The sequence below is a fragment of the Heteronotia binoei genome, chromosome 4 (assembly GCF_032191835.1).
Source record: "Heteronotia binoei isolate CCM8104 ecotype False Entrance Well chromosome 4, APGP_CSIRO_Hbin_v1, whole genome shotgun sequence".
Taxonomy (NCBI): Eukaryota; Metazoa; Chordata; class Lepidosauria; order Squamata; family Gekkonidae; genus Heteronotia; species Heteronotia binoei.
Window position 1 is genome coordinate 23,281,115 of NC_083226.1, and position 24,549 is coordinate 23,305,663.

General features: G+C 44.5%; 1 protein-coding gene across 1 annotated transcript in view; it reads left to right on the top strand.

The window, feature by feature from the left end:
* LOC132570382 (transient receptor potential cation channel subfamily V member 6-like) overlaps positions 1-8,317 on the top strand; it is a 263,573-nt gene extending 255,256 nt beyond the window's left edge. Inside the window, exon 14 of the mRNA XM_060236948.1 lies at positions 3,517-8,317. Coding sequence (XP_060092931.1) covers positions 3,517-3,802 — 286 coding nt within the window. The 3' untranslated portion in view covers positions 3,803-8,317. The remainder of the gene's footprint in view (positions 1-3,516) is intronic.
* Positions 8,318-24,549: the final 16,232 nt, after the last annotated feature.

Sequence of the window (24,549 nt, forward strand, 5' to 3'; positions counted from 1 at the left end):
CTCCTTTGCATATTAGGCCACACACCCTGATATAACCAGTCTTCCAAGAGCTTACAAGGCTCTTTTTTGTAAGCTCTTGGTGGATTGGCTACATCAGGGGTGTGTGGCCTAATATGCAAAGGAGCTTCTGCTAGAATTCTACCCCCGCATGAGAGACACCTCCTCCCCCACCAAGGAAGGTCAGGTTTGTTATGCAGAGGCGGGCAATGGCAAACCACCTCTTCTCATCTTCTGCCTTAAAAACACTACAGGTTGCTGTAAATTGGCTGTGACTTGAAGGCACTTTTGTCTGTTTATGCCAATAGCACAGACTAGAGCAGCCCCCCTCTGACTCCTTGAGCTTATTCATGCCTACAATGATGTGCGTGCCCAGTTAAAGCTGAAAGGTGTGAATGCAGCAGGCCCATATATTAATAAATAATACTTAGTATTCACAGTGTTCAGAGTGCTCTGTGTACATCATTACACTCATTCTGTAAAGTGTAATGTCTATCAGGGGCACATGTGAGGTGTTGATCTTCGCTTCTGCCACACTTGGCTCTTTTCAGTTAAAAACCTCTTATCAACAGATCGTGGGTCAAACCACACAGTCGTTTGCAGGGGGTTTTGCCAGCTTGTAGGCCTGGGAAATGTGTTAGGGGGTACCACACTGAAAAGAGATGTGTGTTTTGTCTCCAGGACAAAATCTGTGCTCCATCAGTGTTTCTCAAAAGCAAAGCTTTGTATGAGGAGCCTAATTGGACATCTGAATTGTACTGAAGTTGTGAGGTGTCTGTATACATCGGGTGGCATTGTACAACCAAGAATCCCAAAATCTTGCTTGTGTGCTCCAGTAAACACATACGCACAAATCATGTGAAAAACCAACAAACCTTTACAAGAAATGGTTCCCATCATCTGGATTTCATATTTGTTAGCAAGTAGGCTTGGAGGCTGAACTGACTTGCATGGCTCAGGTTAGCCTGGTCTCCTCAGGTCCTGGAAGCTAAGCAGAGTCATAAGAACACAAGAGAAGCCGTGTTGGATCAGGCCACTGGCCCATCCAGTCCGACACTCTGGATGTCACATCCTTGGGTTGCCAAGCCACAGCTGGTAACCCTGTAAGGATACTGGGGTGGGGCCTGGTGCACCAACTCAACTTCCTGTGGCAGCAAAAGCTGCACCAAAGAGTAATGGCTTTGTTTTGCAAAGGTTACTCCACCCCCAAAGTACCAACCAGAACAGAGAAGGAGGCACAACTAAACAATCTGGGACCATTGTATCTAAGGGACTGCCTCTTTCCATATGCCCCTCAGAGAGCATAATGCTCAGCTGGCACCAACTTGCTGGTAGTCCCTGGTCCCAAAATGGTCTGGCTGTCCTTGACCAAGGCCTTTTCAGCCCTGGCCCCATGGTAGTGGAATTCTCTCCCTAGTGAGATCTGGGCCCTGCAGGACATGGCTCAGTTTCCAAGGACTTATAAGGCTGAGATGTTCTCCTGGGCGTAAGGTTGAGGACAGCAGCGGTCGCAGAAATAAGTGGCCTTCTGGGTTATTCCCCACCACCACCTTTATGTTTTGCACTTTCCCATTTAAGACCCCCCCACACACACTTGTGGATGAAATATGGATTGTATGCCAGCCACCCAGCCAACTGGGGGATAGACGCATGATGCTATCAATACTCCCTCTAAGCTGTGGAGTCTTGTGAGCAAAAATTCTACTTTGTGAGCTCCTGGCATTAAAGTTGCGAGCGATTGTGTAAATCAGTTTGCTCTGGGGTCATTTTTTTTCCTGAGCTAAGCCAAAAATGTGTGAGCCAGAGGCTAAAAAACTGTGATCTAGCTCACACTAGCTCAGTTTAGAGGGAACACCGGGCGCCATCTGATTGGACGGCAATATATGTATTTTATTGCTACTTATTTTATTATTTTATGTATATTACATGTTGTACTCTGCCCTGAGTCCTGCTTGCAGGAAATGGAGCAGGATAGAAACTGAATATGCATGTTCAAAGCTTAGAAAAGCTCTGAACATGCAGGCTTGAACCCTGCTGATTTGCCCAGCACAGTTTGAGGCCTGTCTCTAACCTACAGAATCTTCCTAACAATTCAGGCAGACGACACAGACCAGAGGTTCCATTACAAATATTACATTCAGGGGCGGAATTCTAGCAGGAGCGCCTTTGCATATTAGGCCACCCCCCCCCCCGAGGTAGGCAATCCTCCAAGAGATTACAAGGCTCTTTTTTGTAAGCTCTTGAAGGATTGGCTACATCAAGGGGGTGTGGCCTAATATGCAAAGGAGCTCCTGCTAGAATTCCGCCTCTGATTACATCCCATCTTTTGATTTTCCAGCAGGAGGCTGAGTCGTTATGGCTGGGAGCCCCTGATAAGACATTCACAAATTCACCTCGTCTTGTTTGGATTGTGGGTGTTCATTTCTGGAGTGCCGGTCGTGTGCAGGATTCTGCATTTCTGCTGGGAATGTTTCTTGCCTGCTGTGTCCATGGGGGATTCTTGTCATACGCTCCTTAGGAAACGATCTTTACCTTTCAGAACAAAGAAACCCATCGTTTTCTTCTCACTTATACAGCTTCGTTCTTAGCAGTCAAGTTATTATAGTTAATTAATTCTCTCCTGCTGAGCTTCAATTAAAACTGACATCAATTAAGTCCACGGCTTGGTCTTAATGCACTGCACATTGAAACGACCATATGATAGAAAGGGGGAAATCGCCCCTGGCTGATCATGTATTATTTTGATAGCTGAATCTCCCCCCCCCCCCGGTCCATATCCCCTCCCCTCCAAAATATTTCTGGCTCTGAGCCCAGCTAGGAATGGGGAGAGGCTGCGGCTGAGTGGTAGAGCACTTGATTGACGTGCAGAAGGCCCCAGGTTCAATCCCCAACATCTTCAGTTGAAGGGAGTAGGTGGTGTGAAAGACCTCAGCCTGAGACCCTGGGGAGCAGACAATACTCACTATGATGGACTAAGTTATTGACCCATCATGGTTAAGAAGTGGGGGATCCAATGAAGAGAGAAGCTTAGTGTGATCCATCATAGTTAATATTGCTAGGATGCAGTTTGGTGTAGTGGTTAAGAACAGCAAACTCTTATCTGGAGAACCAGGTTTGATTCCTCACTCCTCCACATAAAAGCCAGCTAGATACTTGGGCCAGTCAAAGTTCTATCAGAACTCTCTCAGCCCCACCTACCTCACAGGGCATCTTTTGTGGGGAGAAGAAGGGAAGTTGAATATAAACTGCTCTGAGACTCCAAGTGAAGGGTGGGGTATAAATCCAACTCTTCTTCAGGGATAAGGCAGCTTCATACACATGTTAATTTACAGGCCATCATTGTACCAAATTGTGTCTTAAAAGGTTAGGCTTAATTTTTTTTTTTGAGATGTCGTAAGGCGACAAGCGGCCATCTCAATTCAAGAAAGGATTAAACTCCTTTCTGCCTCGAGAGGGGGGAAGGGAAAGGCCAGGTTGTAACAGCGTCCTTGATCGCTTTTGTGCACGTTTTACTCACAGGGTCGAACGCCGCTGTGAACTTCGGCAGCTGAAGGTAAAAGCGTATGAACCCCACCGAAGGGATGCCTTTGAGAAATATTTGAAAAACAAGAAGGCTTTGCCTCCAGATAACGGCGGACTGTTTTTCTCAAAGAAGCAGGGATCCTTTGGTACTCCTTCTGATACACCGAATTCATCACGGAGGGGCTCCGGGTGTGGCTGGGACATCTTGCGCCGCAGCACGCTGCTCCGAGGGCAAGGGTACACCAATTATGGTATGGAAGAGGAAGAAGTCTACCATGTCTGAGCGATCGGCCCCAGAGCCCAAGGAGTTCTTTTCGGCTTCAGTGCAGAGGCTGGAGTAGTACATCCAACAGTTCACGTCACGGCTGTTCTGACAGGCAATAGCGACTGTTTGGAACTCACCCTTGCTGTGAGCCGCACACAGAAAAGCCTTCTATTGTAGAAGCGGAAGCAAGCTTGCTGATCTTGAAACAGCAGCCCATCTCCAGCAGAACTTTGGAGGAGATGACCTCTGTCATGGTTTTCCTAGAGGACAAAGACTCTTTTTCCGGAGCCTTCCAGAACTGTGTACAGATCTCGGTTTCGGCAGCGGCCTACTTTTGCTGGTGGTAGCGGACAATGACACCTCCTTCAAAACCCAAGCTGCTTTCTGAGGAGGCCATGGGGAACCCAAGCCACTGTTGAATTTTAAGAGCTAATAACATTCATAATTTTGTATTACTCTAAGCAGAAAGGGGGGGGGGGGAGGAGGGAAAGCAGCACGGGTATAGCCTGATTTCATCAGATCTTGGAATCGAAGGAGAGTCGGTCCTCGGATGGGAGATGACCAAGGCAGAAACTCTGCAGAGGAAGGCGATGGCCAAAAAACCTCTGCTTCTCACGTCCTTTGCATGCCCCTTGCTGGGCTCACCACAAGTCAGTTGTGATTTGATAGCACTTGCGTACGGACGTAAGCAGAAAGGGATTGTCCAGGAATCACACGGTCCAGTTGCACACATGGGGGACATTTCAGCGTTCCTCAACCGCCAGATCTTCAGATGTTAGCGGAACAATGCTCTCACCCCCACCCCACTGCTCTGAGTGTTTTTCTTCTCTACCTGGGGACTTTTGGTGTAGACAAACCTCAGGTCACTGCACTGTGCATTTGTTCTTCTCGATTCATGTGATTGGTTGTCAGCAGCTCCTCTAGGCACAGTGATGTGACATCACGGGTCGGGTGTTAACGTCATTGGGCAAGGGGAGGCAGAAACAACTCTGTCACTCTTGTGTCTCCTCCCCAGCCTCTTAAACCCTTCAGTGAAGGGCATTTGGCTTCCTTCCACTGCCCACATAAGCTGGACAGTAAGGAGTCTCGTCCAAGAATTAAACCCAAACTCTCACTAGGGCCAGTCCTAGACTGCCTGGCACCCTAGGCAAGGCCACAGGTGAAATTCTAGCAGCAGCTCCTTTGCCTATTAGGCCACACACCCCTGATGTAGCCAATCCTCCAAGAGCTTACAACACTCTTTTTTGTAAGCTCTTGGAGGATTGGCTACATCAGGGGTGTGTGGCCTAATAGGCAAAGGAGCTCCTGCTAGAATTCCACCCCTGGGCAGGGCTAACTTCTGGCACCCCACCCCCTGCACTGATAATGTCACCAAGTCACATGGAGGGAGCCCATGTTGGCACCCCCAGAAGGCCAGTGTTCTAGGCAATTGCCTAGTTTGCCTCGTGGCAGGGCCGGCTCTGACCCTAACTCACATGAATCTCATCTTTCTTGCCCTATATCTGTACATGGCATAAAGATAAGAATTTTGTAGTTCCACGGCAGCCTTCCAATTCTTGGAGCAAGGTGATGTCAGTTGTTTGTTTGAGATCAAGAGCCTCATCCGTGCACAGCTTGATTTGTCAGCCTGTTTTATCATTTCTAGAGTCTGCTCTTCTTAATTAGGGCTGAACGTCGACATTTATAGAGACGATGCATCTTCCGCTGAAATCAGCCCCCCCTTCGTCTCTTCCTCGAAACATCAAGGAAACAAAAATGAGGGATATGATATTACAACAGGGCCGAGTTTTTCCCTGACAAGGGTGTGTGAGGGGGGAGGCATACGTTGCAAAGCAATGTTGTCGTGTCACCCCTTTGAATTTGCAGGATGGCAGAAGAGAAGAGGAAGTCGACATGTTGAAAACAATTCTGTTTTCTGTCCGGGTCTTGATTTCCTGAAGTTTGACTTCACAGAGCATCTTAAGACAAGCTTGCACTTAATTCCCATTGCGTTGCGCGCAAATGTGAAGTGTGTACACTCTCCCTTTTTGAAGCTCTGCCCCCCCCCCCCAAAAAAAAATCCCTGGCCAAGTACAGAAGACAGAGGACCATTGGTCCTAATTTAACGTGGGTCCAGGATTGAAACTTTTCTCTAAGGTTGTCTTGTACCAGTCGCATTCCTAGGCGCAGAGTAGCACATTGAGTGACCGCTGATACATTCAAATATTAACGTGTCATGCTTTTTGAAATGTTCACTTCATCTTCTGCCACCAGAAGCAGCTTCCGCGTTTTTTGTTTGTGGCTGCCGTAGCTTTTTCAAGCCAGCTTAATTATGTTTCTGTTTGAACACAAGCAACACGGGGATTTCTTCCCTTCCCTCCTGTTTGAAAGGAAACATTTAATAGGCTGCACTTTGATGTCTGACTTGGCATAACTGTGAATTTAAATACAGATCTCCTTCCCTTTAAGATGCCTTCTTTCTACTGCCTGAGTCTCATTGCCTTTTGAAAACTGAATCCAAAAAATGCAATGCATACGCAACCGTTAGGTTAGGAAGCAAGGTGTAAATTGATAAAAGTGTTTCTATTTGCAGCAGAGTGTTCCCTGCAGATCTTATCCTATTAAGCAAGGAATATATGGCGGTAACTATTTCACCACTGTGACCTTAAAATTTATTTATGTGTTTACTTCCTTAATATCCTGCCTTTCTCCCCCATGGGGTGTCCAAGACTGAACCCCATGGGTCCCCAGAGCAGGTGCACAAAAGTAACCAGGCTGTTATTAATTTTTTTTAAAAAAATAGTTTATTAAATTCTGATCAGTTAAAGAATCACTCTGCAGACAACACATTGCTCTTTGATTTCACAGCAAGAAAACAAGAAAGCTAGCTCACCTGTCTAATAATTTTGAGAAACTCCATTAGACAGCTCAAACCACAAGTTCCAAAGTTGAAGCTCAGGTGTTCTCTATGTTACTAGCAATTGTATATCATAGGCCTTTAGTCCATCAAATTCTGAGTTACTTCTCATCCTCGAGGCCCTAGCTTAATTATACATTTTGGGCCCACCACATCAGGCAATGATAACATCCAATCAGGACACGTCTTCAGGAGAAACCTCTAGAAAATGACCTCCCCACTTCTGGCTTTCCTCTTCCCATCACACAAGACCGCAGGTTCTCATGAGAAGCTAACTAACTTTGGCCTTGAAGATGATAAAAATTACAAAGGCCCAAGGACCAATGAGTAACACCTGCAGAATAGACCAGGTCCGTTATTATTCACATTAACCCTTTAAAGGAGGCCAGTGGTGCTTTGCCTCACAGTTCCCAAAGAAATTTCTGTCATTTTTCCTCTCAGGGTTGCCAACTCTGGTTTCAGAAATACCTGGAGATTTTGAGTGAAGCCTGGGGGAAGTGCCCACTGATGGAAGGGGTGGGGACTGGGGTTGCCAACCTCCTGGTGGTAGCTGGAGATTTCCTGCTACTACAGCTGATCTCTAAGTAACAAAGATCACCTGGAGAAAATGGTTGCTTTGGCAGGTGGACTGTATGGCGTTAGACCCTATTGATCCCCTCCCATCCTCAAACCCCATTTTCCTCAGGCTCCACTCCCATCATCCTGACATGAATAGCCAGATCTTTCCCAAGTGGATTGCTGGAATGATCCGACTTATAAAAAGGGTATTCTAGTGAAGTGCCTCTCTCTACATTCCCTCCTCTTTAAAATGTCCTCTTCTGAAAGTAAACAGAGGACTGTGTTTACACCAGCAGATTTTCTAGAGGTTTCTTTTCTCATTTTATTCACACACAACTTGTTACCTTTGGTTAGACATGCCTAAAGCTCATTGGTTTCAGTAGGTTTACAGAAACATTATACCAACAGAATGGAACGTTCTTCTTCCCTGCTGCCTCAGGAACAGAAGAAAGGATGAACTAAGATTAGGCTTGCTAGTACCTCAGTTGAGAATTGGGGAACGCCCCACAGGCCTGTTGCCCATCACCATTCCCATTTTTTTTAACTCTAGATAGAGAGTAACTCTAGGAATTACCTTACCATAGAGCTTCCAGAGATTCCTGGAGCTACTCTGTCACGGGTTTTCCCTAGAAGTGACATGATAGCACATACGACGTCTCAGCCATCCCTGTATTCCCATCCCATACTTCTTGCTAGTTGCCAGGAATGGTCAGGCAGCCCTGATTGGGATCTACAATAGGGGAAGGTGTGACAGAAAGATGGCAGCCAGAGGGTCTACAGACAGCATTTTTTTTGGCCTTGTTGTAGAGAGAAGATTGTGGCTGTGCTCTTTTGGCCTTGTGAAGAGCAGAGAAGTCTGGACTTGAAGGGGTTTTGAATTTCGCCAGGGAACAATGACCAACCTGGAAAGCAAGGTGATTTTGCCACGGTGAAGGAGCAGTGTCACTCTCCCCCTAAAATAACGGGGGAGTGTAAATTCAGAGATGGGAGATGTTCATGATGGGAGAACGTGCATGAACTGCTTAACCATGTGTATCAATTACAGGCTGCCATTTTTCTCTAATAAAACTTCAAAACACGCATTGTCTGGAGCCCAGTTATTTCTGTTAGAGCACACAATTATCAAGGCATCTCCCCTTCTAGCTGGCCAAGTCTGCATATTCATGTAACTGGACATTGGCATTAGCTGACCCCTTAATCCTGACTGCTTTAGCCCCACAGAAGGGCAATATGTGACAAGGGGAATCCATGAAAATCGCCTCACATCTTCCACTAGAGTAGACTATCTTTGGGATCCAACCCAGTACAGTTGGAGGGCAATTGCTTGCTTTTGTTCTTCAGTGAACTAAAGCACATTTACTGCAGGTCTGGATCATGATCTCGATTGTGAAAATTGACACCTCACAAACACAGAAATGCGACTCCATTCTTGGAGCCAACCTGTCCTTCCCCCTTTCTCAGCATCACAACATTTTTATGTGTACCTTATGTGTCACTTTATGCGTACCCCTTGATCTTGTACTTACCTATTGCTCCCCCACCCACTTATTTGATTCAAATCAGGGGTATTTGTAGTTTCAAAACATCTGGCACCTCCACAAAGCCCTTTCAAAAGTAAGTAATTTGCAGGCCTCACCTGAGAATTGACAAACGTATTTATGTAACTAAATGGGCAAGGAACAGAAAACCTTTTAGCTAAGTCTTGTTATATTCTTTCCTTTCAGGTAAAATTGCCTGCTTTGAAGTTTTCAAAAAACAAACCATATGTTAAAGGAATTGGGATGTTTGTTGTTAGTGCTGTAAGCATTTCCTGTAGTTTTCGTGTTATAAAATCTATGTAGGGTAGGATTGCCAACTTCCAGGTAGAGCCTGTAGCTCTTCCAGAACTGCATCTGATCTCCAGAAAACAGAGACCTGCTCTCCTGAGAAAAAAATGGTTACTTTGGAGGGTATAATTATGATACTATATCCCACTGAGGTCCATTCCCTTCATAAGACCTGCCCTCCATGTGTACCCCCAAATCTCCAGAAATTTCCCAAACTAATGCAGGCAACCAACCCTATGGGAAATTTAAGATGAGCATCAGCAGCCATATTTTCAAAGAGCTTTCAGATTTAGGAGCCTCTCATCTCTTGTGTCCAAATAGAGAATCCAGATAGCATAAAGGGAACCTACAGATCAGCTTTGCCTTCTACCGGGTGCAGAAGAGGGGAGCTAAGCAAAGTCAGTTTCCAGTGAAAGCAAGAGAAAAGCTGAGCCGGTGGAAATGCCTTCCTCTGCCCAACTCTTGAATGCCAGTGTGAAATCCCTGCTGTCCTTTTATCCAGCTAAGTATTTTTTTTTGGGGGGGGGGGGATATTATTTGAGATTGTCTTATTTGCTCGTTATTTTAGTGGATCCCAGTCTTGCCCCCTAGCCCAGCCCAGCCCAGCCCATCCACTAGAGGGACTTCTAGCTCTCCCCAAGCTTGGAGTGCTAAGAATCTGCTAAGACCTCTATCATAAACCTAGATCCTCAAATCCAGTTTGAACATGAAACATCTGAAAGACACAGAGGCTCTGGCTTTGATGGATCTTCAAGGACTAGATGATTGGACTAGATGACCCTGGGGGTCCCTTCTAATTCTATGATTCTATGACAGGAGAATCCCAGCTTTGAGGGGCAGTCACTATAGGACCAATCTTGGGGTGAAAGGAAGGGCTATGCTGAAAATTATTACCAGGGCTCTTTTTGTAGCAGGAGCTCCTTTGCATATTAGGCCATGCCCCCCCTGATGTAGCCAATCCTCCAAGAGCTTAGAGGGCTCTTAGTACAGATCCTACTGTAAGCTCTTGGAGGATTGGCTACATCAGGGATGTGTGACCTAATATGCAGAGGAGCTCCTGCTACAAATGGAGCCCTAGTTATTACATCACTGGAACTTCCAAAGCCCATTTCAAAGTTTAAGAGCAATTCAACATGTCCTCCCCCCCCCCCACCACCAATATGGATCAGATGTCTTGACCCTGATGACCCAGGCTAGCCAGATCTTGGAAGCTAAGCAAGATCAGCCATGGTTAGTATTTGGATGGGAGACCACCAAGTAATTGCAGGGTCTCTATCAGGGGTGGAATTCTAGCAGGAGCTCCTTTGCATACACCCCTGATGTAGCCAATCCTCCATGAGCTTACAAGGCTCTTTTTGTATGCTCTTGGAGGATTGGCTACATCAGGGGTGTGTGGCCTAATATGCAAAGGAGCCCCTGGTCTCTATGCAGGGGAAGGCAATGGCAAACTACCTCCGAACAGCTCTTACCTTGAAAACTCTGTGGGGCTGCCATAAATTGGTTGCAACTCGATGGCACTTTCCACCACCAGAGCCAGGGAGGGAAGAAGGAGGCTCATCTTCCCATTCCCATAGGATGTTGCCTATCAAAACTGCCCTCCCAGACTTCTATTAGCTGTGGAAAGGGAAAAATGGTTGCCCTCTCTTGTTTTCCTGACATAATACAGTTTAGCTCAAAGAATGGCTAGGAAAGTTCATCTGCAGATCTCTCAGCTGTTCATCCTGGCTAATCGTGAAAGATCTCAGAGGAAAACACAGATGAAGACATCCTGGACACTGGTTGGTCTGAAGATCAGCATCTACATTTTGAATTGAACATGAAAGGCAATAGGCCTTTGGAGGTGTACATCTTGGCTATGTGGCGTTTCTATGCTCCTGGGTCATTGTTTCTTTTCAAGAATCTTATTTCCCTCCTAAAGATACGCCCAGGCTGGTGGGTAACTTCATCGCTGTGACGGGAATCATACAGGGGGCGCTATGGCTTAGTGGCAGAGCATCTACTTGACATGCACAAGGTCCCAGGTTCAATCCTCGGCATCTTTGGTTAAAAGAATTAGGTAGAAGGCAATGTTCCCTCTAAGCTGCAAGTCTTGTGAGCAAAAATTCTGCTTTGTGAGCTACTGGCATTAAAACTGTGAGCCACTGCATCAGTTATTGTGCTCTGGTGTCATCCTTGTGAGAGCCAGTTTGGTGTAGTGGTTAAGTGTGCGGACTCTTATCTGGGAGAGCCCTGTATGATTCCTCACTCCTCCACTTGCAGCTGCTGAAATGGCCTTGGGTCAGCCATAGCTCTGGCAGAGGTTGTCCTTGAAAGGGCAGCTTCTGAGAGAGCCTCTCAGCCCCACCTACCTCACAGGGTGTCTGCTGTTGGGAGGGGAGATAAAAGGGTTTGTGAGCTGCTCTGAGTCTCTTGAGTGGAGGGCGGAATATAAATCCAATGTCATCGTCTTCTTCTTCTTTCAGAACTCAAACAAAAATGTGTGAACTGGAGGCCTAAAATCTGTGAGTTAGCTCATGCTCTTGAAGCCCCCACAGCCATGTTGGATGATTTGGAGAAGGCATTTGTCTCTTTAAATCACTTATCCAAGTTAACGTTGCTTTCTTTTCACCTCCCCCCCATCTATTGGCTCTTCCTTCCTTCCTGCTCTCAAACATCTGACATTCATATCTTGTGGCTTTCAAACATCTGATGTTTATTCTACGTGATTCTTACGTTAAGCAAGTTTGGCCACTCCTGGCTTAGAGGGAACACTGGTAGAAGGTGATGCAAAAGACGTCTGCCTGAGACCCTGGAGAGCCATTGCCAGTCTGAGTAGGCAGTGCTGACTTTGATAGAGTGAAGGTCTCATTCAGTATAAGTCATGTCAGAGGCGTCACTAGGGTGGGTTGCACCCTGGGGTGTAACTGATTCAAGTCACCCCCCCCCATTGGGCATCACCCCTTTTGGAGGGCTGCGTCACCCCCTCCGCACACAACCCCGCCCACTTCACATGGCCCCTCCCTCATCCACCCTCTGGTCACATGACCAGCCCCCGTAATCCAAGATACCAGTTTTGCAGCATTTAAGTTTCCCCCACTCACCCAGACGCTTTTAGCTGAGCTGGCGGCAGCGCGGCCCTGGTTTCAGAATCCCGGCCAGCCCACACACAGCAGCAGCGTTCTAGTCCCAGGGCCAGCCCCTTCCTGTTGGGGGGGGGTCATGGGTCAGTGCCTGGGGCCAATGAGAATGCTCTGGGGGAGGGCCGATGGCCCCCTTGGCCCCGCCCTAGTGACGCCGCTGAGTCATGTTTGTGTGCTCATGTGATTCTAGAGAAGAGGGGGGTGAACTGGCTCCCAAAAAGAACGTGCACCATATTTTCCAGATTTAAAAAAGAGATTGGATAAGAAGTCAGCAAGATCATTCGTACATACTAATTAACAACAAAGACTGTGTAAGCACTCCCTAAGTGTTCTGTTTTAAAACAGGAACTTTTAAAAGGTACAGATGGAACAAACCCTCCAGATTTATTCCCTAATTTCATTGCTACATTTCAAATTAAATTAGCTGGCAAGTGGGAAACTCAGGAAGGAACCCGGATGGCCATCTTGCGGAAACCAAATTAGAATATACTAATTATCCTAATTATCCCTAAACTTGCATACATTGCCAATAGGGAGGTTAAAATATATTAGTCTCACACCTTTGCCAAATGGAAAACGTTCTGTTTCTCCGTATTCTGTCCTAGCAACATACATTGTGCATCCAAACAGTCAGATTTTGTGGCACACCCACTTATTTTAAAGCATACCTATATATAAAGCTTTTCTGTAATCTATAAAACACAAACCGACTTTCTTTTGAAATATTCTGGTATGCTGCAAAATAAATTTGCCATCATAAATTAGCAATATGATCTCTAGCGTCTCTTCCTTTTCTGAATCTAACTTGAACATCTGGCATGTCTTGTTCTGTCTACAGTCATGTTGTAAACCTTAGAGCATCACTTTGCTTGCTTTGGAAATTAATGTGATGGTCTGATAGCTGCTGCAATCTTTGAGGTCTTTTTTTAAAAAAAGGAATGCAGATAGACGTAGATCTTCTATATAGTTCAGTATTATGTTTCCATCTTTTCTTGATTTTGCACACATTTTGCCTCCCTAGACATGGTTTGAATTTCCTGTTTTAATCCCTGGATCTTTTGTTCTTCCTTTTCTGTTGTTGTCTTCTGTTTCTTTGCACTGGTTATTATAACAGGTCGTTGTATGCTATTTCTGTCACCTGCTTCTCATCTATCTTTAGCCATTTAAAAAGTTTCATCAGTCATGCATCGAGGCTTTTCCTTTCTTTTGGTTACAGGAATAGTCTTTGTGCATTCTTTCTTGACAATGTCTCTGGTTTCAACCCCAAGTTCTTCTGGTTTGCGTTGAGTTGAACATAGCAATGCAAATCCGTTCTTTACATGATCTTTAAAATCTTCAGAAATATTACTTAGGTTATGCTTTGTGTTATTGTTTTAGTGTTTTTCTTCAGTTTTTTTTTCTAATTTTGGATATTAAGAATTCGTGGTCTGTATCACAATCAGAATCTAGCTCCTCCACCATCTTCTGCTTTCAATTAAGTAATCAATGTGATTTCTATATTGACCATCCAGTGATATCCACATGCACTATAATTTGTTTGCTTGAAATGTGTTTGCAGTGATCAGATTGTTGGCTTGATCAATTTCTATGAGTCCTCCACCAGTCGCATTTCATAATCCTAGTCAGGGGTGGAATTCTAGCAGGAGCTCCTTTGCATATTAGGCCACACACCCCTGATGTAGCCAATCCTTCTGGAGCTTACAAGGCTCTTTTTTGTAAGCACTTGGAGGATTGGCTACATCAGGAGGTGTGGTCTACTATTCAAAGGAGCTCCTGATAGAATTCCACCCCTGATCCTAGTCCAAATTTTCCGACAATGTTTGATTTTGCTTGTGTCCTGCTTTTGCTTTCCAGTTCCCAGACTATCAGCACATCTTGTGTAGGCGTATGATCAATATCTTCCTGGATGCTTGCATAAAAGCTTTCAATTTCTTCAGCATCTGCAGTTTGGGCATAAACTTGAATGATGGCTATATTGATAAGCTTTCAATGAAGCCTGATTGATGCTATTCAGTCAGACTTCACATTGTGGCTCCTGATTGCTTCTGCTATATCAGAAACATCACCGTTTCTATTGAGTTTGTCATTTCCAGAGTAAAACATTTCATTATTTCCAGGATAAAAATGTCTTAATCCAGTCCACTTTAGTTCACTTACAATGTTCCTCATGTTTAATTTTCTTCTTTAATGATTTTGAGCTTACCCTGATTACTTTTGAGTTTACCTTGATTCCGCCTTCTCACATTCTATGTTCCTATTAAACGCGTTGTACAACTTTGGACTTGCCTTTTGCATTGACTCAGACCAGCAACTGAATGTCCCTTAGGCTTTAACCAGTGGCATCATTAAGAACAGCACTGTCCGCACTTGTTTTCTGTTCTTCCCCAGTAGTTAATTGAGTGCCTTCCAACCTGAAGGTCCTGCCTTCCATCGCTATTATCTTTTTTCCATTTCAGGTCGTTTCATCACAGATTACCAGAAGTGGTTTACCATTGCCTTCTTCTGTGCAGGACTAATCAGGAGAACAAATTTTGAGTCCAGTGGCATCCTTAAGGCCAACAAAATATCCAAGGAATGAGCTTTCTTGTGCAGGCACACTTCCTTAGAAATGGAAGTTAACAGTGTGTGTGTTATACACTGTGTGTGTATACACACACACAGAGATGACTCTACATAGGTGAACAGCAAATTAGCATACAGCTTTATGAAGATGTTTTGACCAGGGATGGGCATGAACCAAAAAAATGAACCACAGTTTGAGCATGAATCAGGTCAGTTCATGGTTTGTTTTGAACAGGTTCAGTCCCTGGTGGTTCATTTGGTTCGTTTTTGCAGTTCATTTTTCCCAATTCTTAGGCAACTCTGGGGGTGGACTTCTGGGAGCCCTAGAAACACCCTTAGCAGTTGTCCATAGCTTGATTGGTAGCTCTGGGAGCCAATCACGGAGCTCCCATTCTGCTGTATGGGAGCAGACACCCTGACTCAGCTACTTTCACTTTGCAGCACAAAGACAGAGAATTAGTTGTCATGACAGCCGAAGCTGAGCTTTCTTGAAGAACCATGAACTGACCTGATTCATGCTCAAACTGTGGTTTGTTTTTTTGGGGAGCTATAACTCTGACATTCCACATCCAGTCTTTGTCAAACTTACAGGGTAGCTGGAGGAGAGCCTGCTGAAGATTCCCAGTGAGTTTGGCACCTCTAACACACAAGGTGGCTGTTCTACACCTCTCGAACCAAACAAACTGAATGAACCACGAACTTGTTCAGGCAATCAAACAAACCATGACCCAGCATGAACCACCATTTCCCCAGTTCGTATCATCTCTAGTTTTGACATATGCAAAGACTAAAGAGCAATACAAGCTATGCTTATGGGTCACAATATGTTTGAATTTAATTACATGGGGGAAACAGTGGAGCAATAAATATGTCAAAGCAGGAGACTAATGTGCAAAAGTATCCTTCTTAATTGTTAAGACTAACCAGGATTAGTGGAAGTGTTATGAGGGAGCCTACACCAGTGTCACTTTTCATTAGTGCTGCTAGTACCCAGTAGTGGTGGTGCAAAGTGCCATCAGTTCACTTGTGACTTACAGTGACACCATAGGGTTTTCAAGGCAAGAGGCTTTCGGAGGTGGTTTCCTATTGTCTGCCTCCATGTCAGAAACCTGATAGTCCGTGGAATTCACTGCCGCAGGAGGTGGTGGCGGCTACAAGCATAGCCAGCTTCAAGAGGGGATTAGATAAGCATATGGAGCAGAGGTCCATCAGTGGCTATTAGCCACAGCGTGTTGATGGAACTCTCTGTCTGGGGAAGTGATGCTCTGTATTCTTGTGCTGGGGGGGGGGGGCACAGTGGGAGGACTTCTAGCCCCACTGGTGACCTCCTGATGGCACTTGGTTTTTTTGGACTGGATGGGCCATTAGCCTGATCCAGAGTGTTGGACTGAATGGGCCATTAGCCTGATCCAACATGGCTTCTCTTATGTTCCTTGGAGGTCTCCGATCCAAATACTAACCAAAGCTGACCCTGCTTAGCTTCTGAGATCTGACAAAATTTGGTTAGCCCAGGCTACTTGGGTTAGGTACTGCTGCCCAATAGCTACCTTCTTAATGATTCCTCTGTCCCCATCATCATTGGAACTGTCTGCCCTGCTGATGTGACTGTGGAATTCTGAATGAGGGTAGATACGTCAGCCTGGGGTCTCAGCACTGACCATTCCACCTTGAGTGATTCTACTTCGAGTTCAGACTCTCTAAACTCCTGAAGATACTCCTTTCAACTTCACCCCATGGCTTTTTTGCAGCAGGAACTCCTTTGCATATTAGGCTACACGCCCCTGATGTAGCCAATCCTCCTGGAGCTTACAGACGACCCTGTAAGAAAAGCCCTGTAAGCTCTTGGAGGATTGGCTACAACAGGGGTGTGGCCTAATATGCAAATGAGTTCTGCTACAAAAAAAGCCCTGACCAGCACGCTCACTAAATTCTTAAAAGATTAACAGTTATTATAGAAGCACAGAGCTGTGAAGCCACCAAGTGCCTGTTATCTGCAACACCCCATACATTAAATTATCCAGGGAAATGTCAGTGCTTTATAATCCTATTATGAGTCCTTTGAGGGATGTAGTATACCTGCATTCATCTCTCAAAAGACCACAGTGGATAGTTCAGTGAAAATATTGACTTGGTGCGTGGCAGTAGTGAAAAAGGCAAACTCCGTGATGAGGAAAATTAGAAAAGCGGCTGGTAATAAAATTATCAGTATTATACTGGCCTCGTATGTTAAAAAGCCAAAAATGTACCAGATTAACACTGTATAGATGCATAATTGCTGTCTCATTTGGAAGACTGTGCAGTTCTGGTCACCTTACCTCAAAAAGAATAATGCAGAATTGGGAAAAGTGTAGTTGGCAGCAACCAAGATAATTAGGGGGTCATAGCCCTTTTCCTATGAGGAAAGCCTGAAGCATCTGGAACTTTTCCGTTTAAAAAGGAGATGACTAAGAGGAGAGATGATACAGGTTTATAAAATTATGCACAGAGTAGAGAGAGTCACAAAGACCGACATGGTGTTTGTTTCTTGTAATGTATCTTCACTGCGATCCGTTATTGATGATGCTCTTGCCTAGTCTTGGGGATTTTGGCACCACAAAAAAAGAAGTAATAGAATGATATTAATTAGATGGTTAGGATGCATATTGACCATCGGGTTGACTCCATTATAGGCTAAATAGAACAAATAATAAAGAGAAGAAAATAATTAAATAAACTTTTCATGTTACCTGGTCCTGTATCAGACATTTACTATATGAATTATTAGGTTGCCTTAGAGAAAAAATATTAGATTGTCATAAGTAAATTGGCAACCTGGATTAAGACTTGGAAAGGTCTGTGCTCCCTTGGGGCTATGAGTCTGTATGGCCAGCTGCATGTAATTATGGGGAACATTCTCTTAAGAAGGACCAACAGTTAGTAGTATCTTTAGAGCCTTTTGGCCAGCAATAAGAAGAAAAGGCTGTGATCCTGCTCAAAATGAAGAATGACTTATTCTTTACACAAATTTGTCTCATTGCTGCATTGCTTGCAACTGGCGAGCCAACTTTAGAATTGAAGGGTTGGAACCAGATAAAAGAGATATAATTGGCTTGCTCCATATAGAAAAGTACATTGCAACAATGGGTGCGTTTTAAGAGTATACGTTCCCTGTAATAGCTAAGTTGAATAATTTGGAGATAAAGTTTCGATTTCATCCCGGGGTCCTAAAAATGCACCATAGTAGTCCAAAAACAACTTTTATTCGAGGTGTTTTTTTTTTTTAAGGTGGTTCCTTCATGAAGCCTCAGTGCTTCTATCCAGTATGCATGGAGAGTGTTTTGGCCAGCAATGAAATGGAAGGCTTTGCACATGCAAACGGAACTGGCTTCCTCCCTCATTATATACAGCTCAACAAGTGGAAGATAATAACAATACTGATGAAGCGGCAACGCGAAATGCATCTATTATTGTAACTAGTGACTTGTATGCTGTACTACTAAATTACTATGGGCTCTGTTGAAAATGCCTTGTTTCTTATGATTGTTACTGTGGATTTTTGTGTCAAATATATTTGTAAATTCTAAAGTAGTTTTATATTTAAAAAGTATGAAAATTCATAAGTAATTATGTATTAAAAGTATTTAAATGTATGGTAGCCTATTTACATCATAGACATGTTGTTTGTTTCTTGTAACCCACTTGCGGATTGGCAACCATAGCTTCAGTGCAGCAGCATGGCCTAGTCAAATGGTTACCACACTATCTCACAAGCTGCACAGAGAGCCTTTGCTTTAACTTAAGAAACCGATAATGGTGTATTTATTTAAAATATATATAAGTATTGTTGAGAGAAAGAATGTCTAAACTATTCTATCTAACTGGATAGCTTTGGATTGTAGTAGGCCATCTGCTTAGTTCAGATCAGGAGCAGAGACATCATGCTGTTCCTCCTGACGCATGCAGGGAAGAAGGTGTTGGAAATATGTATCTGTTCTGTATGTCCTTTGCAATGTTCTAAAGTTCCAGTCATTATAGGGTTAACACTGTGCCTGATTCCCTATTGTCTTCAGGACCTGGGAAGAAGATGCTGACTGCTGTCAATCAAGGCCTAGAAGCAGGGAAAACCTGTTTTGTTTGTTTGGTCAGTTAGTCAGGTGACTTCCTTTGTTCAGGCAGAGAGGTCAAGGAGGAGGAGGAAGTGGTCTTCCATTAAGCACATGATCTTCTAATGTAAGTATGTAGTTCTATAGTGTTTGTTATTTTATCTCCCAGTACCTTTTCCCTGTAGAAATAAATATGTTTTTGCTTTTTCATGTTAAATGCCTCTCAATGATTATTTGATCCGGGTGACCCTTTGCGCTGTTTGAGATCAAGAAATAGAATTTCAAACAGAATTTCACTAACAAAAGGAAGGGGAGGAGAACAGACAAAAGGAAGGGGAGGAGTTCCCGAGACTACATTCTGTTGGTTAGAGAGGGTGAGTGAAAGCAGAACCAGACAGGAAGGAGACTGATACTGTCCTAGCTATCTAGCTTGCTTTATGGTGTTTTTAGTCTGGGAGGACTGACCAAGAGACATCGTCAATCTAACAGTATGTGCATTCTCTGTAATGTGGACAGGGATAGAGTTAACATCCATAAAGTTATAGTGACTGACATGGATAGGTTTACATTCAGCATCATTACTGTCAGACAATTTGTTGTTCTATTTAGAAGAACCTTAAAAAAAAAAAAAGACTAGGAAGATCTTCCTGTGCAAAACAATCACAGTCAGACATCATAACAACTGTTGGGCACAAGCCTGTGTATATTATAGCATGATGAGCACACAAGTACTCTTCAATTATCCATGTAAAAAGATTTTTGTCACCTGTATGTTGTCAATTGATTGCACCCGTTTATTAAATTTATAAACTGCTTAACTTTAGCAGGAGAAATGCCTGTTAATCGATACTGCAAAAGGGTAGCTGGGTGACACAGCAAACATTGCATTCTCAGTGCTAGAGTTTCCTACACTTTCTGTGGGTTGAATTGCTCTCTCTCTGAGGTCCAGTGAAATGGAACATGTCAGTGGCCCCACTAGGGGGCAGCAGGACCTCAACAGTAGTTTCCACGGCAGCCAGAGACTCACCCAGACAAGAAGACGAAGAAGAGGAGGAGAAGATTGGATTCATAGCCTGTCCTTCACTCAGAGTCTCCTTCCCTTCCTCTCCCCACAATAGACACCCTGTGAGGTAGGTGGGGCTGAGAGAGCTCTCCCAGAACTGTGACGGGCCCAAGGTCACCCAGCTGGCTTCATATGGAGGAATGCAAAATCAAATCTGGTTCTCCAAATTATTGTCAGTCACTCTTAATCACTACACCACCCTGGCTCTCTCCCACATTATTATTATTATTAATGATTGTTACAGTATTGTTCAGGAAGGCATTTTTGATAAAGGACTATGCATTTTGAAGGGTGTAATTTTCTCCTGGTTGATGTCAACCAGCCCTTCAAGCGAAGTACTTTTGTTTGGGAAGATACACAAATAACATCTATGAATGATTTAGGAAAATGTGATTGATAATTACATGGGAACATTGAATAAAATGTTTGATTGCTTATGTAGGACGCAGAAGAGGCCAGAAATTATCTCCAGTTTATTGGAACATGTTTCATGTATCATTGTTGAAAAGGGTATAAATAAACTGGTAATTTGTTCCTTTAAAAATATTTTCCAAAAACAATTTGGAGCAAACTCGACCAATGGCGGTCAGAGACCCTTCTGTGACACCAGGGCAGTTCAGCCAATCCCTCCCAGTATTCACCACCTTCGTCTTTAAAATCCCTTAAATAAGTTGCCACCAGACCTAGCAAGATTTACAACTTGCACTTGACTTCTGTCATGAGTGGAGTATCTGCTCTCCAGATGAAGTTCCAAAAGACTCAGTATGGTTTCCTACATTTTTGGCCACTGTGTGACACGGAGTGTTGGACTGGATGGGCCATTGGCCTGATCCAACATGGCTTCTCTTATGTTCTTAAGGAACTGACATATGAGGAATTCTCTATAGCTTCATTCATTCCGTACAGAATTTTGGACAGAGGGCTGGGTGTGCCAGCTTTCAGCTCCTTCCCCTTCTTTGCATTACAAAACGTGCCTCTGCCCATTGATAAAATGCTACAAGAAACAATACCGATGTTATCATACTAGACAATTTGCATTAAGGGGTTTTTTTGTGTAATGTTTTATTTGATGTGTCCATGCATACAAAAAAAAAAACAGTTTGCAAAAAAGAATTAGGGCTGCATTCATGAAGTGTGATTGCATCAAGACCACTTCTCCTTTCCAAGAAGGAACAGAACACGGCGCCAAGAGAGAACACAGAAACCTGTTCATAGAGCTCTTTTGGGCTCCTGCAGCCAGGGAAAGAACTGAGGCACCTGGAATTGTAAGTTGGCTTCTGGCATCACTCCAGGGGTCATTTTGGAGAAAAAGAGGTGCTGGAGCTCATTAGCACAACTCATTTGCATAACTCATTTGCATATGCCACACACCCCTGACATCACCGGAAGGTGTACTAAATTAGATCAGCTCAGCATCTACCTTAAATTAGAATTGTCATAATAAAACCTTATTCCCATCCAACGTTCCCTCTAAGCCATTGAGTCTTGTGAGCAAAAATTCTACTTTGTGAGCTACTGGCATTAAAGTTGTGAGCTACTGGCAGGATGTTTTTTGAGCAGGAACGCACAGTAACACAGTTCCATCTGGCTTGGCATCAGGGGGTGTGGCCTAATATGCAAATGAGTTCCTGCTGGGCTTTTTCTACCAAAAAAACATGGCTTCTGGCATTAAAGTTGTGAGCTACTGCAAAAATTCGTTTGCTCCGAGGCAATTTTTCCTGAGCTAAGACAAAAATGTGTGAGCTGGAGGCCAAAAATCTGTGAGCTAGCTCCCAGTAACCCAGATTAGAGGGAATGCTGATCCCATCATACTTTTAAAATTACTTTCTCCTATGTGGCTCCAGTGGCATGATGAAGACTTCCAACTGTCTGCTTGATATGTTTTGGTTATTTTCCCATTTTTGGTGGGGGGAAATATTAGGAAGTTTGTCAAATCTTAGAGTTCAGCAAAATTCTCACAGGGGGTTTAAACAATGGAGCCCAGAAGCAAGTTGGGGGGCGGGGTGTAAGAAAGAAAGAACACAATAAAATTTAGAGGTTCCAGAGCTCTGCTCTGGTGAGCTTCCTGCTCAAAATCTACCTGAGATGCGCAAGAGCACTTTCGGCTCTTTGAAAAAACCTGGGAACAGCACTTTTTATCTGCATACAAATTGATGTTGCTTATATAGTTTATGATACTCGTTCTACAATAACAATCATTTGACTTGTGTGCTGCAGATGAAGCCGTTTTCTAGGGGCAGGTCATGAACGGTCACATGACTGAGAACTGCAGCCCTCGCCGTGCAAAGCTAGAAGTAACAGGGTGAGGCAGCGGCTGAATCAGGTACAGCCGCATGGCAGACCTCTGTGGACCTTGGTCAGGGATTGCTGCTAGTGCTTTGCCAAGAAGCTCAGCCACATCTTTTGGGCTCTGCTTCCTCTCCATGGTCCTGTCATTCCAAAGGTGTGATGTTCCTCAGGTTACTAAGAACCCAGCCATGCCCTGTGGGAAAAACTATTGAACATAAGAACATAAGAGAAGCCATGTTGGATCAGGCCAATGGCCCATCCAGTCCAACACTCTGTGTCACACAATGGCCAAATATATATATATATGTGTGTGTGTGTATACACATACACACACTGTGGCTAATAGCCACTGATGGACCTCTGCTCCATATTTTTATCTAACTCCCTCTTGAAGTTGGCTATGCTTGTAGCCGCCACCACCTCCTGTGGCAGTGAATTCCACATGTTAATCACCCTGTGGGTTAAGAAGTACTTCCTTTTATCCGTTTTAACCTGACTGCTCAGCAATCTATTGCTATGCTGCACTGTAGCCGAAGAGTCCAATGTTTTAGCGGTTGCCATTAGACTTCCCATGAGGCAGTTCAAGAGCATCCTTGGCCCTCTGCAGATGTTAGACTGCATTTCAGGAGCCTGCCTGCCACAAGTTTGGGTAGCACAGTATGCATCATTGTGGTATAAAGCCACAGAGTCCACTCTCCAAAGCAGCCATTCCCTCCCCCTCCCCCAGATAAATCTATCTCTGTTGCCTGGAGAGCAGTTATAATCCCAGGAGGACTCCAGTCTCACCTGGAGGTTGGCAAGCCTATTTTTGACTCCTTCCTGTTGCAAGGAGACAGAAGGAGAATTGGGAAGAGCAGGGCTTTTTTTGAGCAGGAACATATAGGAACACAGTTCCAGCTGGCTTGGTGTCAGGGGGTGTGGCCTAATAGGCAAATGAGTTCCTGCTGGGCTTTTTCTACAAAAAAGCCCCGTGTGAAACAATGGTGATGTCAGGGGGTGTGGCCTAACAGGCAAATGAGTTGGTGCTGGGCTTTTTCTACAAAAACGCCCCGTGTGAAACAATGGTGATGTCAGGGGGTGTGGCCTAATAGGCAAATGAGTTGGTGCTGGGCTTTTTCTACAAAAAAAAAGCCCTGGGGAAGGAAGAGGAAGCAGCAAGTTGGCTAGAGTAAGGAGGGAATTCGCTATACAACTGATCTTGCGAATGTTCGGTTGCTGCTGCGACATGGAGAATCTTCACGGAGTCCATGCACGGCCCATGAGACAGTTTCTGTTGCATCTCAGCCAGAACAGGAACTCAATGCTTTTATCAGGTGAATGGTTCAGTATGCACAGCAACGAAGTCCTGGCGTGCCCCAAAGGCCAAGGCATCTCTTATAGCCTTTGTCGGCAGGACAATAAAGGAGCGGATGCAGAGACTTCTGTAAGAGGTGATCAAGAGATAAAGGAGCAGAAAGAGAAATGCTTTGCATACACGAATCAATCAGCAAGGCATACATGATTCAATCAATCAGTCGTTAGGTACAGCCAGGCCCAGGGATGTTGATAAGTCCCGGCACACCCAGGGCTTTGAAAAGAATTTAATTGCATAAATAGGATAAGAGTTCACAGTGACTCAGCCCTAGCACTGATGAGGGCCAGAAGACAGAGTGACAGATCTGCCTCTGAGCTTGCAAGGTTGAGATCTACCTGACTCCAAAACATTTGTTGTACAAGTATAACAAACAACTTCCAAAGTGGGAAATCCTAGGACACGGACATATTTCTCTGCCATACTATTGTGTATGCTGCCACGGATTCCTCCAGTTTGGTGCAATGGTGTAGTGGCTAAGTGTGCGGCCTCTATTCTGGGAGAACCAGGTTTGATTCCTCACTTCTCCACTTACAGCTGCTGAAATGACCTCGGGTCAGCCACAACTTTTGTAGGAGTCATCCTTGAAAGGGCAGATGCTGTTAGAGCTCTCTCAGCCCCACCCACCTCACAGGGTGTCTGTTGTGGGGGGGGAAGGTAAAGGATATTGTGACCATTCTGAGACTCTGAGATTCAGAGTATAGGGCGGGATATAAATCTACTATCTTCTTCTTCTCTAAGCTATCACTGGTTTTGTCCCTACAATGCCCTTGGAGCAGTTGTTTGTATTTTTATGCAATTAGTATGCATTGCAGTTCTTCAGTTTTCAGCCTCCTCTATTTCTCTAGGAATTACATCTATGAAGGGGGTGGAGACATGTCCTATAGCATTCAAAAAGGAAGCTGTAAGAATATGCGCTGTCTGGGAGTAGGCCTGCCCTGGGATTACTCCAACCTAAGTCCATCGAAACCAGTGGCCTTCTACTGGAGTAGCCCTGCACAGTCTGTTGGAGTCAAAAC